Raw genomic sequence first — 15,299 nt, 5'->3', positions numbered from 1 at the left:
GTTATTTTTGAAGTGAATGTTATCTACACCTACCCATGGTAAGGTGGCACTGTGGCAACTATAATAGAACTTGAGCTGAAGTGATTTGTAGACTTGTCGTTATTGGTGGTACATTTAAATCATGATATCAGAAGATCTGTATGTTGCCATAGAGCTGAATTCCTGTTAATTTTTGGGGGATTAGGTACTTACAATACATGGAGATCAAGTCTTACAGGCCTTTCCTCTGTAATTCCTGTATATATCTTTATGGCTCCTTCTTGATTGTCAGGTGCACCTCATTCTTACGATGGCTGTATCACAAGCTCTGTCTTTCCCTCTGAGCCTGTTCCTAGCCATAGGATGTGCCTGTCTCAGGATACGATGTGTCCTAGTGCCCTGTCTCAGGCTAGGAACAATGTTACAACATTACACAGAGATGAGCTCAAGGTGGAGGAGTAGCCTTAGGCATATTTTCAGATTATTATTGTGCCAGTTGTCAGTACAGATGGTTGTGTAAGAGTCTTCTAGTGGAATATAGTGGAAAAATGGTTAGGTGTATTGGTTTTGTCTGTAGTAACACAGAATTCTCCGAGAAATCTTGTGTGAATGTACAGCGAAGGGAGGTTCAGAGTGGAGATCAGTCCTGTGCTCTCTTGTGCATTGAGTGTCAGGTGGAAGTGATTTGTGAGCTGAATTGATACCTACTAAACGAAAACTACATTCAAATCAAGTCTGAAGTGGAATAAGATAAGCAGCTTATCTTGAAGAACCTGTGCTACTGTATCGAGGTGAATACCACATACTGATAAGCCCATATTAGCCTATTCTGTATTTTGGACCCAAACAGAAAAAAATCATTAGCCTAACATGGCTTGTTTTCTCAACTAACTTTACCTTGACTTAGAACAGATCCATAAAAGCTGTTCATTTACAGAATTGGACTACCTCTTTTGATTCTAAATTTTGCTAGATTCATACCTAAGCATGCACGCCACACAAAAAATCCAATTAAAAAAAAATTAAGTGGAGGACTCTTATGGGAGTATGTTGCTTCAGAAATATGTCGCCTGTGTGTAGTCTTCACATAAAAGTTCATTTTTAGTTAATTTTATGCCTGAGCAAGGCTAAATAGCAACACAATACAGCATCCTCTGTCACTACCTGATAGGTGTTAGACATGAGCTTTTTCCTCTAGCCACTTTCATGCAGCTTACTTTGGCTTTTATGGGACATATCTCTCCACTGTGTGCAAGGCTGTTTCTGGAAATACGTTTTTAAAACTCCAGTCTGCTATGGTTCTAGCTGATAACTGGAATGGCACCAAGTGATTGCTCCTTTTTATCTTTGGTCTTTCCCTTTAAAAAAGTTTAAGGGCAGCTACCCTCCTTACTGTTTTCTTTTTTTGAAACAATCGTTATTTGAATAAAACCTCTTTCTTCCCCTCTGGTTTTTTTTTTTCACCCTCCTGCCTTTGACCACCATTGTTCGAAGCTTACTCTGATCTTCTCACATGTGTTAACTGCTTTTATGGCCTCAGTAGTTGCATTGCACTGAACAGAGGTGATAAAGTACAGTTCCTTTAAAAACAGCTGGCTTGTTCTTATTTTCAGTGTCCTTTCAGCAAGACATTGGTGGGCTGGCTGTTGGTGGTACTGCTGAAGCTTGTTTACTGGATGGATGCATGCTTTCAAGGCATCTACACAGTGCATCAAATACTTCTGCACAAATGGCACAAGCAGTGATTATTGCAGTATGGAGTGTTATTTCATCTGAGCTTGCCAGTAATTTGATGTTAGTACCACCTGGCCAAAATATGAATCATGCTAGGGTGTAGCAGTAATAGTAGGAAATTGGGAACAAATAGATGGCAGAAACACCAGCAGTTCTCTGAATCTGTGTGTTAAAGGTGCCTTGTGAACTATACTCTGAAGTACTGCTGAGGTACTTCCCCTACTGTAAGGAAGCACTACCTTCACTCAGTCCTGAGTCTCCATTAGGTGCCTGTAACTATGGCATATCCGCTCATGCTTGGTAGTTACCATGCCCCAGTTCTGTGCAGTGCAAACCTCAGCTCCCTCCAGTGTTGGTGAGCCTGTACCCTTCCTGTTCTGAAATTGCTCCTGATACTATAAACACCTTTTCCAGCTAGAGTTTTGCTAGATGCTTTGCTGTGATGAAGTGGCTGAGATCAATGGACTATACATGGACTATAAATACACAATTTTGTTGCTGTGTATTCTTAGTAATCGATATATTTTTATGAGCTTGTTTAGCTCTCAGACAAATGTTGTACAAAAAGGAACAGGACTTCTGTATGCAGAAGTGGTGGAAGCATCATGATCAGGTATTTAAGAAATGTTTGTTTTATTCTAAAATGTGAATAGTGGCAATTAAGGTTGTACATAATTTTGAAGTTGTCATTTTCTGAATTCCGAGCACTGAAGAATTGTGGATACAGTGACTTTTAGTAGCATTCTTGAGTTGCATGTCGGAGAAGATTAAATATTGAGTGAAGAAATCCACAGAAGGAATCATGATTTTACTGGATTTGAAACATGTTGACTTAAAAAAAAAAAAAAAGCAAGCCTTATTAACACCACTTAGTAAGTTCACAATCTAAAAGCCTTTGAGTGTCATGGGAATGATCTTGAGTGTAAGATAATGAAAATTTAGGATTTATTCTGCTGAGCTTCTAGTATGTTGTAAAGGAGGAGGGGCCATCTTTGTGAACTTTACTACGGGTCAGTAACAATTCTTCATACTTCCTAAGGTTCACAGAGTGTATTTGTCTTAATTGCTTGCAAATTTTGTGTAAAGTTTTGGCTAAGCAGCAGTCAAGCAGAAGCTAATAGCCTCCTTCAATTACAGTCTTCAATCTGGTCCAAAATGTGGAGTGAGATGTATTTTTCAGAAAAGCAGTAACACAACACCACCTATAAATGAGCAATTCCTTCTGATACCTAAAGTCAGTGCCTAAATTAAACTGTACAAACTGAACGGAGAGAGAAAGTTTCCTAGTTTGCTCTTACTTGACCTTTTCTTTGTCTGACACGTTTTTTTATTTTAAGTTTTGACTTGTTCAAATAAAAATAAACATTATTAAAATGCTCATACTCTTAATGCCATATAAGCTGTGCTTCGGTTTTGTACTGCTAGCTGTTTAAATAAAGATTCAGTATATGCCAGGGAGGGGAATGAGAAAGGAAATGAACCTGAAATATATCAGCCAGAGTAGCAGTGAATATTTTTCAGATTAATTGACTTTGAACAGGGAATATTTCTAGATTTGTCTCCATCTCCCTTTTCTTTCTCTTTCCCTTCAGATCACTGATGATGGTGTCAAAATAGTCCCTAACAGCATGCCTTATTTTTGTCTCTGTAAATTACATGAAACTTAAGTCTAGGATAGTAGTACATTAAACACTCCTGTTATTGCTGCCTCTGGTAAAACAGAATGTGGAAGTCTATCAGCTTCTTAGAATCTATTTGGCAGGCTGCTACATCTTTGGAGTAGAACTTTCTCATTTTTTAAGACAACAGACTTGTTTTGTAGTTCAGTTAATTCAGAATAATTCCATTGCTTTTGTAAAGTGAGCTTGTTTTGAATGGTACTTTAAAGGTAGGAAATTATTAACCAAGGCTGTTTGTGTAATTTTCATCATCACAAATGCACATAAGCCTTCTGCCCAGATTAATAAAGCCTTTAAACCTTGACTTGTCCTTTTGATTGATGCTTTTTTTTTTGTTCTGTATCCTACCTTGCAATGTGAATACATGCTGAAACAGTGCGCTCAAATATTAAACTTTGATGCTACATCAGGTTGCATTTTTAACTATTACCTGCTTGCTTTTTCTGTACAGGAGGTGACTATTTAATTCTACATTTAGTATGTTCTGTACAGTGCTCTAACAGTGAACAGAGAATGCTTTCTGGTCTTACCATCTTGGCATGCTGGCACCTGATCAGAGGTTCATATCAAGATTTTAGTGAAGTTAGTACCTGATTTGTGAAGATGTACCTGGAAATAGTTACTTACAGCACTGGTGCAGAAAAATATTGTAGATGACTCCATTCAATGCAGCTGGAAGATGCAACTTTTTGAGTCTGGTTTCCTCACTGCTTACTGCTATAAATCTGAATAGGCAATGATCTTGACTTGAATTCCACATCCCCTGGAGAATTCTGTTTATTGCAGCACTCTGCTTTCTTCACCACAGCTCATTGGTGCACCAGAGCCTCCTACACAGGACACTGGCAGCTCTTTTGTGGTCTCCTGCTTGTTCATGTGGGTGAGCGAGAGAATGGGCTCTGGCTTGTTTTGAACCAAGCACTTAGTGGTTGTTGGCTGAGTTTGGTTACAAATAAGTTCCAGCTGACCTAACCTCAGAAGTCTCTAATATGGATTTCTCCTCTGCCTGCCTGTTTCCATGAGCTTTCCTCATCTGTGGACCTGTTATACTTTCATTTTAATTGTTTGAGCTAGCTGTCTTTTTCCTGATGAAATGATTTAGTGGCCTGTTGAAAGCAACTGCATTTAGAGAAGGAGTGAACATTCACTGACGAAATGGAAGTTGCAACTAATATCCTTTCTGCAATGTACAATGTTTAGGTGGGAGAATCTGTCTATTCTCCACTTCCCCAGCATAAAGCAGCTTTAACTTTTGCTGTTACTGGACTTCCCTCCTTGTGCTGCGTGGCAGTAGGCTCTTTTCTAGAGAAGGTCTACTGGGCTACAGATCAGACCAGTGTCAGACGCAAAAGAGAAGTACAAGCAGAGGGCAGTGGGAAGGCAGACTGCTCTGAAGTATTTGGGGCATGAAAACTGCTGAAGGGTTCAGAATGACTGAAGCATAAGGAACTGTTTACGTAGCTGGTTCATGTGGTGGAAATGGCAGGTTGCTCAGTGCAGCTAGCAGGTATGGACAGTTTTTCTTCCAAATGGGAGGAAGGTGTGCTCATCTGTGCTGTCCTCACATGGGAAGATTTTGTTGGTTCAGACCAACCCTGTGCACCCATGGGGATGGTGAACAGATGTGCTGCTCACCTGATGCCATTCTTCTACCAATGCAGCTGTACCTACTTTTGGTACTGTTGGATTTGTTGTTTATTCGCACTTGTAAAAATAATTGCTTTGCTGTAGAGTAACAGCAGGGTTGGCTTTCTTGCTTTTTAATAAAACCTTTATCTGCATAATCTTATCAATATATAAAGGCAGAGAAAAAAGAAAGAAAGAAGTTTATACCAAAGTTGTATTAAACTTGTTATATACTGGTATATAGTATACAAGTTGTTATATACCTTGTATAGGCCAAGAGATTCACATAACTTTACATTGCATTTCCGTATATTAAAACAAGTATGTAGGTTAACAGGGCATCCTTCAATGACGTTCACTTGGACTAAGACATACTTATCCAGACAGCATACCTCCAGTTTTCTGTGCTCAGTCTTTGATCAGGATTGTTTCTTTTCTGAGAAGACTTGATACGGCAAACTCAGGATGAAGTCTGCTGACACTTTGAATTATGCAGCTAGCCAAATTTTGCTATCCAGTATTTATAAAGCCATGTCGACTACAAAATTTCAGGCAGAATTGGTTCATTGGTGCATCTCTGCTCAGATAAAAAAATAAAATTCCCCCTCACTTACCCTCAAATGTGTGGAAAATTTTCAAACCTAGTTTAAACCAAAACACTGTTAAGAGTACTTTTTTAGTAATGTGAGTTTTATGTTTTAATTAGACCTGTTTAATGCCCCCTGTTACATGCTTCTAATCTGTTTTACTAGTAAATCAATGTCTGTTACTAGCAATAAGATGAAGCATTTTTAGAGTGACCTCACTGTACTGTACTGTTTCACATTGATGTTGGTATAAAATTGTGATGTGAAGATGATCAGGGAACAAATTACTAATTCTCATGACAAGGAAGCAGGGGACTTAGCTTACAAAGAAAAGTGGTTTTTCACGTAATAAACAGTGAATTCGTAGAACTCATTGCAGATATTTGCAGGTTTAAAGTACAATAAGTTAAATGAAATGTCCATCTTAGACATATGAAATATGACATGACTTCCAAATTGGAAGTTTGTATCTGAGTGCTAGAATTTGGCTGTATATGCTGATGGAAGGATCAGTCTAAACACATACTTGGTGGTTTTCTTAATATATGTATGTGTGTTGTGTGGTCCTCCCCGCCCCCACCTCCATTTGTTATTGTGCAGTGCTGGAGAGACTACACTTGGCTAGATGACACAAGGCATATTGGTGGTGTAATCTATCACCAGGTAGTTGGCAGGTTATTGCTAAGCAATATAAAACTTTTCTTGTAGGAATAGGTAAAATATTTCTAGAACATACGTGAATAAGAATAGAAATTTTAAACAGTTGTTTGTTTTTACAGTTGTAGAGACAACATATACAGTGGTGGGATAGGTGTGAAGAGCATTTTAGCTGCTTACACGCTTAGTAACTTTGAACTATAGTCATGTGCAGTGAAGCAGGTAATAATTTGTATAGATGGCAGCTATTCTTTAGCTTCTTAGGAATCTAAAGATCAGGGGCTATGTTGGGCAGCCTGTAAAGACCTAATCAGTATTATTTTATGTGTATTATTTCTAGAGTGAGTGGCATAATAGGCTATTAGATTTCTGAGTAGGGAAGCCTGCCTTTCTTTTAAAACGTCACAGATGGTGAAAGGGAAAATACTAATTTTACAGAGAAATGTGTACATGCTATCTTTAATGCAACATTTGAAAGATTTCAGTCTGGTTGTTTCTTTCGTGCCACCAGGGGGCATGGGACGACAGTTTTTTTCTTTCCAGCATCCCATCATCTGCATATTGATTTCCTGTTCTTTCCAGTTCGTCTATTCATAAGCTTCTAGTATTTGTCCTTAAACTGTTGAGATTCTAGGATGTTGGTTTTACATCTCTCTTGGCCTATTCTGAATCTGTTGTCAAAACATATTTTTCTCTTTTGGGAAACAATAACTCTTTGCCTGTATTGCATTTTAAAAACTGTTACTGTTTTCAGGGTGTATCAAGCTAAGAGAAAAACCCCAAAGCCAGTGGGTCAGTGCTTTACACAGCCCAGAAAATAAGAGGACAAACTTACAGGTTAAAAAACATTAAAATCTATCTTCTGCAGAATTACAAATAACTTCTGTAAAGATAGAATGATAGGAATGACAATTCAGTAGAACCCAAAAGGCTGATCGATATCTGTTGGTAAGGGGTGTTTTTTTTATTCCTGCATACTTCTCAGTGAACAGAATTTAAAAGAAAGTGCATATCACAATTTAGAAAGGAGGTTTAATCCTTTGCAAACTACAAGCTAACTAAATAAGTAGGAATTAACTTGGCATTTGAGGAAAGCAATTTGTTCTTTAAAAGGAAAATGCAAAGACCTAAAGCAAATTATTGTCAAAGGGAGGGAAAATGTGTCATGTACAGATGTTGTTTCTAATATTATTCTATTTTTACTTGGAAAATAAAGCTTTGGTGGTAGGAAAAAGTTCTACTTGTCATTAAAATCATAGGTCACAGAGTAGATGTTTACTGCATCAGTTATTTGTGTTGAATGTAATAGGTAAACTGTAAATACCTGAATCTGCAGAGGGTTTTGTTTTAATGACAACTTGGGAAAAAACCTTAATCATACATTGTATATTTTGGGGTCTGACCACAACTCTAATAATAGGAAGTGACTTGCTCTTTGCTCTCCATCTTTTCTTACTATTGTTAGGTTGAAGTCAGTCTGAGGAGAGAAAAAAAAAAATCACTGTTCAGATGAAATATCCCTAAAAACATGTTAAATAATCTGGCCTCATGTGTTTCTGTAAAAGCTAACCCATTCATGCCTGAAAAGAAAAGGCGTTTGGAAGGAATGGCTAGTACATGAAAGGGCAGTAGCATTTCCAGGTATCTTGTTCTGCTATGTTCCCTCCTGTATTCCAACAATACGGTGATTAGATGCTATTAAATTGCCTTGTGGTATCTGTCTCTCCTTCCAAGTTGCTTTGGGAGATACCTTGACTTCTTTCAATTCACGTTGATGTTATCCTATATCCTTCCTCTTGTGGTGCACACTAGAATCGTCTACAAAATCCTGTTGTCTGACAACTGAATATGACCTTCTAAGTGAAAATGGTGTCAGTTTGAGCTGTCTTTTACAGGAGTATCTTGGTGTTTGTAATGGTCTAATTATACAGATTATTACTATGATCAAGCTGTTAAGGGATCTGTTAACCCTATTAAGTGCTTTTGTTAATTTCTCTTCAAATTTCACTGAAAATAAAAAACTCAGTGTTTACTGAAATATTTTGCATGAACAGGAAAAACCTAAAAAAGTGTACAACCTGTTAATTCCATCATGTGGCTGCCTTCTAAAAAATGGCTTTCCTTGTAATGTTCTGATGTGATGATAAATGAAAAGATCAGATTTTTGCAAATCTGTGATAGGCATGAAAAAAGTAGAAGTTGGCATAATTGGTACTTGAAACTGTGTGTCCTTTTAGGAATATCTTTGTATCACTGATGAAATCTTCTGCTGTGAATTCAAGTTCATAGTGGAAAATGTAACTTCTGTTCTTTACCCTTATCCTGGAAGGAGAGGATTTCATATGTTGGTTCAATTTCTTATTAGTCTGTCTTTACATAAAATACAGAATAAAGATTTGTTTGATTATTTTTTGTGTGGTCATATACTACTGTGAGATTTGTTTTGGTTTTTTTTTTTAATTCTGTCAAGAGTTGGTCTGAGAAATAATTAAATTTACCTTTTTTTTTTTTACAGGGCCAGCTTTCAATATTGCAAGAAAAAATAGATCACTTAGAACGCCTATTGGCAGAAAATAATGAGATTATTTCAAACATACGAGATTCTGTAATCAATCTGAGTGAATCAGTAAAGGATGGTCAAAAAAATCCAGAGGCTATAAACTTCAGTCAAGGATCTGTCTCTGAGCTTTTTCCATCTGCTTCAGTTTCACTTGTAGTTGATTCTGAGGATTGTTTGTTTGCTTCAAAAAGTGGAAGCCATGGTTCAGGTGTACAGGTAAGCAGTATGTCTTTCTCTCTTATTCTGCTGGAGTTGTAGCTGCCATTGCTTTTTAATTCTGCAGATGTCTAATTACTTGTAAAAGCTTGGTACTAAGGTCCTCATCTAAGACATAATAGAATTGTTCAAATGACTGTTGTGTTTAACAGATGTTATGAAACTGCTCCTTTTGACCTTTTTTAAACTGTCTAGAAATTGAGTAGTGATTATGAAGAGCCAGCATTTCAGAGTGTGTAAAATTTGTTTAAAAACCCCAAACGAAATCCAATGATTATATTTCTGATAGTACTGGACAGTAATCTGAGTTCTTTGGGAAGAATTTATAAGAAAGTCTCCTTCAGTTTCCTGAAATTGTTCTAAAATTGATGACAAATAAACTGGAAATAATGAATAGTCTTGATTTAAATAGGGTTTATGTTTTAGGAATATATGTGTAGATGGGTCTTGAGGGGGAGGCAAAGAATGTTCAAGGACTAATAATAACAAAAAATCGGTAGTGTGCTCTTTTGAATGCAACTTCTGTATTTTGGCATTCTTCTGTGTCTCCAGTTTGTATAGGCACTTTGATCAGGAGTATAATAAGGAGGGATATATGCCATGGTGACTGGTTGGCATGAACCGGGGAGGCTGAATTTTTTTAAAGTCAAACACTTCAAGTTGAATTTATTTTGCTCTTTGGTGATGCTTGTGAGTTCATGGACTCACATATTCAGTTTTAATGGAGTGTTTCAGGAGCACTGAGAACACTCTGTGAAGTTTGTGATCTGTACTGGTTTTGGGAGTCTCAGGGGAGTTCCATAAATATTCATAGTACTCTAAAGCAAAGATTAAATTTTGAAGTCCAGCTTTCTTATTCTAGAGTGAAAGTATTTTTAGTGCAGAAGACAGACAGTGGATTTAAGATGAATAAGTACACATATTAGAACAATTGTAACCTCTGATGTATGATTCATAATGCCTTTAAGCTCTTCAGGGATAGGCACCACCTTAATATGTCTTTTACAGAGAAGGTAGTTTTTTTTAAAGTCACTATATGACTGTGTTTCTAATATACATTAAGACTTCTGTGCAGGAAAGTAAAGCATATGAACCTATGATTACATGTTTACAAGTTACTGAATTGTTAACAGGTTATTCCTTCTACAGTCTGTTACCATATGTGCTTTTTTAGGTGCATTAGAAATAAGTTATAGTAAACGTGAATTGTGAATTTTTGAGGTAAAATGTGTTGGCTTAAATTCTTGGACACATTAACCTGTTATGAATGGTAAGTAAAACATGTTTTCTTATACTGTTGTCATGTTTTGCTTTGCATTTGCAGAATGGCAGAATGTGTACCTACTGTGAGCTAATGTACCTACCTGCCTAATGGTAGGCTGTAGTAGCTAAGCGGCTTTTTTACAATTTTCCTTACCATTAAGGTTATATGCATGTACTTAAGTGACAAGTGTATCAGGGAATCTTCTTAATACCGTTCTCATACACTTTCTTTCCTTGCCTTGCACAGGGAGGGAGGGCTTTAATGTTCTCTGTGTCATTGCATTAAGTACCTTGTACTCAGCAGGTTATCTGCCATCATCCTTTAAGTCACTTTAATACTGCTTCTATATACAGTTCCTCACCCTGTGAATCTGACCCGCATTTCAGTTAGGGAATCTGAGACCTTGACTTGAGCAGAATTCCTGTAACAGCACGTTAACGAGCTGATCTAAGTTACTATATTTGAATATGGTTTTACTATCTAATACTTCACTAAGCCTGATGTATTTTGCAACTGTAGTTTATTTTTCTTCTAGATATTTTTAAGACTGAGAAATTCTGAGATTATTTGGAGCATTGTTTTCTTTCTCTTTAATTTTATTTTAAATTCTAAACCAGCCTGTAAGTGTTAATTACCTGCTGCTCATAAATATTAACTTAAACCCACAGATTTGGACCCTACTTTTTCAATGTTTGTCTTTTAAGTGGATGTATAAGAATGACATGAGAGACTAGAAAGAAGTAAGAGCTAGTATAGGTGAGACGTAGTATTTGGATAAAAATCACTTTAGAGAATGAAGGCAAAAGAGGCTTCACTGAATAAATTATGGGAATTCATTATTGTCTCCCATAATGGAGAAAGCATTGTAAGAATGGATTCAAATATGGATTAAAAACCTTTGTGATATTTCAGTGAGAAATATTACCAGGACTTTCTACTCAGAAAGATATATTTTCTTTGCATAAATTGGACAAAACAAGTTACTGATAGCATGAGACCCAAAAGATTCTTGGATAGGATAGCTAAAGGATTTTTTTTCATGGAAGAATTATAAATAAAAAAATCATATACTTTGTTATTTGTGGTGTTTCTAAGGAGGTAGGAAATGGTAATAGACCTGGCCGTGGAAAATAACACTGAATTGAGAATTCATGAAATTCAAATTAAATAAAAGGCTAATGTGTACTTTTTTCAAAAGATAAAAATAGAGCTAGGTAATAAAACAAACAAACAAAACCAACCAAAATAAAACCACAACAACAACAAAAAAAAGAACTCTGGATTAAATGTGGTTATGACCTGACACTTTTAGGTTGGTAGTTCAAGAAGTATCTGGAATTTGTGCTCAGAGATGGAATTCTCAACAGCCATCATGCTGATTTGGAAGGTCTTTTAAGTAGCATCGAGAGGTGTCTTCTCTCTTGTCGCTTTCAATGACTGAAGCATCTAATATTGTGCTTAGTAATGTTGCTCCTTTTAAAAATGAGGCATGAATCACCCTTTAAAGTGGTCTGAAGCACAAACTATGGTTTTATTTCTTCTGTGCAGTAGTTTAGTGTTCACTGGGGTAAATGTGATGTTTGCCCAAGACTTGCACTACTTCAGCACTTTGAGTCCCTCAGTATAGACAAAAAATAAGCACATATAGAAAAAAAGACAACTGGTAAATTTTCAAATCTTTTAGTTGAAAAGCTTGTAACAACATGACTGTCTCCTGAAGCAGCCATAATAGAGACAGGCAGCACCCTTTTTGAATTTCTGTTTGTCTACTGTTTTTCCAAAGTCCTTGCTTACTATACCAGTGTTTTACACTGAGAAATGAAATTGAAATATGTCCAGGAAATACTTGTCTTTACCTTTTTTTTGCTTCATACTGACTAGGTACTTGGAACTTACTCTTCACTTGCAGTCATGTAACCTGGTCAAGTGATGATGTAATTTGTAATTAATGCTTTGCACTATTCTTACTGAGAATGGTGTTATATGAAAGATAAAAATGACTTAACATCTGCCTCTGGGGTGTCTTGGCATAAATGCAATGATTTCAGCCTGATCGGTCTTCAGTTTATTCCAGTGGAAGTTTCTAAATCCGAATTTTGTTCTTGGCTTTTTTTAACTGCCTCTGATTAACATTCAAAGCACAGAATGAGTCAATGGTTGAGGTTGGCAGGGACCTCTGGAGGACATCTGACCTACTCAAACAGGGCCACCTACAGCCAGTTGCCCAGGACCATGTCCAGTTGGCTTTTAAATATGTCCAAGGATGGAGATTGCACAACCTCTGGGCAACCTGTGCCAGTGCTCGGTCACCCTTACAGGGAAAAAGTGTTTCCTGAAGTTCAGGAGGAACCTCCTGTGTTTTAGTTTCTGCCTGTTGCTTCTTGTCCTGTCAATGGACACCACTGAAAAGAAATTAGCTCCTTTGCACTCTCCCTTCAGGTATTTGTACATATTGATAACATCCCTGTAAGCCTTCTCTAGGCTAAACAGTTCCAGTTCTCTCAGCCTTTCCTCATGTGAGAGGTGCTCCAGTCCTTTCATCATCTTAGTGGCCCTTTGCTGGACTCTCTCCAGTGTGTCCATGTCTGTCTTGTACTGGGGAGCTCAGAACTGGATACAGTGCTCCAGGTGTGGCCTCACCAGTGCTGAACAGAGGGGAAGGGTCACCCCCCTTGACCTGCTGACAGCAGTCCTCCATAATGCAACCCAGGATGCCACTGGCCTTTGCTGCAAGGGCACACTGCTGTCTTCACATTCAATTTGGTGTCCACCAGGACCCCCAGGGCATTTTCTGCCAAGCTGCTTTCCAGCTGTGTGGCCCCCAACCTGTACTGGTGCCTGGGTTGTTTCTCCCCAGGTGCAGGACTTTGCACTTGTTGAACAGCATGGGGTTCCTGTCAGCCCATTTCTCCAGCCTGTCCAGGTCCCTCTGGATGGCGGCACGATCCTCTGGTATTTTGGCTCCTCCTCCCAGTTTGGTGTCATCTGTAAGTTGCTGAGGGTGCACTCTGCCCCATCATCAAATCATTAAGGAAGATGTTAAACAGGATTGGACCCCGTATTACTGACTCCAACTGGAATTCATGCCACTGATCACCTCTCTCTGGGCCTGGCTGTTCAGCTGGTTTTTGGTCCATTTCACTTTCTGCTCATCCAGCCCATACGTTAACAGTTTCTGCATGAGGATCTCACAGGAGGCAGTGCTGAAAGCCTTACAGAAGTCAAAGTAGACCATATCCACTGCACTCTCCTCATGTACTGGGCCAGTCATTTCATCATAGCAGTTTCTCCAGTTCGTCAGGCATGACTTGTCCTTGGGTGAATCCATGCTGACTACTTGTGATGACTGTCTTGTCCTTCATATGCCTGGAAATGGTTTCCAGGATTAGCTGCTCCACCACCTTCCCAGGGATCAAGGTGAGGCTGACCAGCATGGTTCCCTCAGTCCTCCTTCTTGCCTTTCTTGAAGATATGAGTGACATTGCTTTCCTCCAGTCCTTGGCCACTTCTAATCACCGTGATCATTCAAAGGTTATTGAGAGTGGCCTTGCAGTGACATCAGCCAGCTCCCTCAGTACTTTTGGATGCATCCCATCAGGGCCCATGGACTTACATAAGTCCATTTTGTTCAAGTATTTCCTGACCTGGCCCTTTTCCACCAAGGGCGCATTTTGCTTGCTCCAGACTTCTTCCCTGGTCTCTGGTGCCTGAGACTCCTGAAGGCTGGTCTTGCTACTAAAGACTGAGGTGAAGATGATGTTCAGTACCTCAGCCTTTTCTGTGTAGTGTGTCACCAGGTCCCCTGCCTCATTCGGCAGCAGGCTCTGCCCTTCCTTTTGTCACCTGTCTACTTACAGAAGCTCTTCTTGTTGTCTTTGACATCCCTGACTGGATTCAATTCCATTTGGGCTTTAGCTTTCCTAACTTCATCCCTGGATGCTCGGACAATGTTTCTGTATTCCTCCCACATTGCCTCTCTCTGCTTCCCCTCTGTAGGTCTACTTCTTGTGTTTGGGTTTGTCCAGGAGCTCCTTGTTCAACCATGCAGGCCTGCTGGTGTTTTTGTGGGACTTCCTCTTTGTCGGGGTAAATCACTCTTGAGCTTTGAGGAGGTCATCCTTGAATATTAACCAGATCTCTTGGGCCCATTTTCCCTCCAGGGTCTTATTCTGTGGAAGTCTTCCAGGCAAAAAGGCCAAAGTCTGATCTCCTGAAGACCAGTGATGTGATCTTGCTTTTTGCTCTTGTTCATCCTCAGGATCCTGAACTCTGCTCTGTCATGGTCACTGCAGCCAAGACTGCCTTTGATGTTCAAAGCCCCACTGCATCCCTCATCACTGGCAAGTATGAGGTCCAGCAGAGCACCACTCCTCACTGGCTCCGGTATCACTTGGGTTAGGAATTTGTCACTGATGTACTCCAGGAACCTCCTGGATTGCTTATGCCCTGCTGTGTTGTCCATCCAGCACGTGACACGGTTGTTGAAGTTCTTCATGATGACCAGGTCCTGCAAATGCGAGGCTGCTCCTATCTGTCTGTTGGAGGGCCTCATCCACTTGTTATTCCTGGGTAGGTGGCCTGTAGCAGACACCCACTACAATGTCACCCATACTGGCCTACTTTTTAGTCCTTGCCCATAAGCTCTCAGTTGGCTTCTCATCCATGCACAGGCAAAGTTCCATGCACACCCGCGGTTCTCTCACATAAAGCCCAGTTCTCCCTCTTCATAATGCTGGCCTGTCTTTCCTCAGAGCTTGTATCCCTCCGTTGCGACTATACAGTCATTGGAGTCATCCCACAATGTCTCCAGAATTCTGACCAGATCATAGGCTTGCAGTTGCACACAGATCTCTAACTCATCACCTTTATTCCCCATGATGTGTACATTAGTGTACTTAGAGAGGCACCCTGGCATTCTGATTTCCCAGAAAGGCTTTTGGGCATTTATCTGTAATTGCCTGTAGGCACTTCTTTGCTTACATGCAAACACTGGAGGT

The 15,299-nt window shown here is 39.1% G+C and overlaps 1 protein-coding gene across 2 annotated transcripts in view; it reads left to right on the top strand.

The window, feature by feature from the left end:
* MAN2A1 (mannosidase alpha class 2A member 1) overlaps positions 1–15,299 on the top strand; it is a 122,677-nt gene that overhangs the window by 3,243 nt on the left and 104,135 nt on the right. For both annotated transcript variants that reach the window (XM_075079368.1, XM_075079367.1), the window contains exon 2: positions 8,778–9,038. In XM_075079368.1, coding sequence (XP_074935469.1) covers positions 8,778–9,038 — 261 coding nt within the window. The remainder of the gene's footprint in view (positions 1–8,777; positions 9,039–15,299) is intronic.

Source organism: Phalacrocorax aristotelis, chromosome Z, assembly GCF_949628215.1.
Source record: "Phalacrocorax aristotelis chromosome Z, bGulAri2.1, whole genome shotgun sequence".
Classification (NCBI taxonomy): domain Eukaryota; kingdom Metazoa; phylum Chordata; class Aves; order Suliformes; family Phalacrocoracidae; genus Phalacrocorax; species Phalacrocorax aristotelis.
The sequence above is the reverse complement of the archived record's forward strand: the minus strand, read 5'-3'. Positions and strand labels throughout refer to the sequence as shown.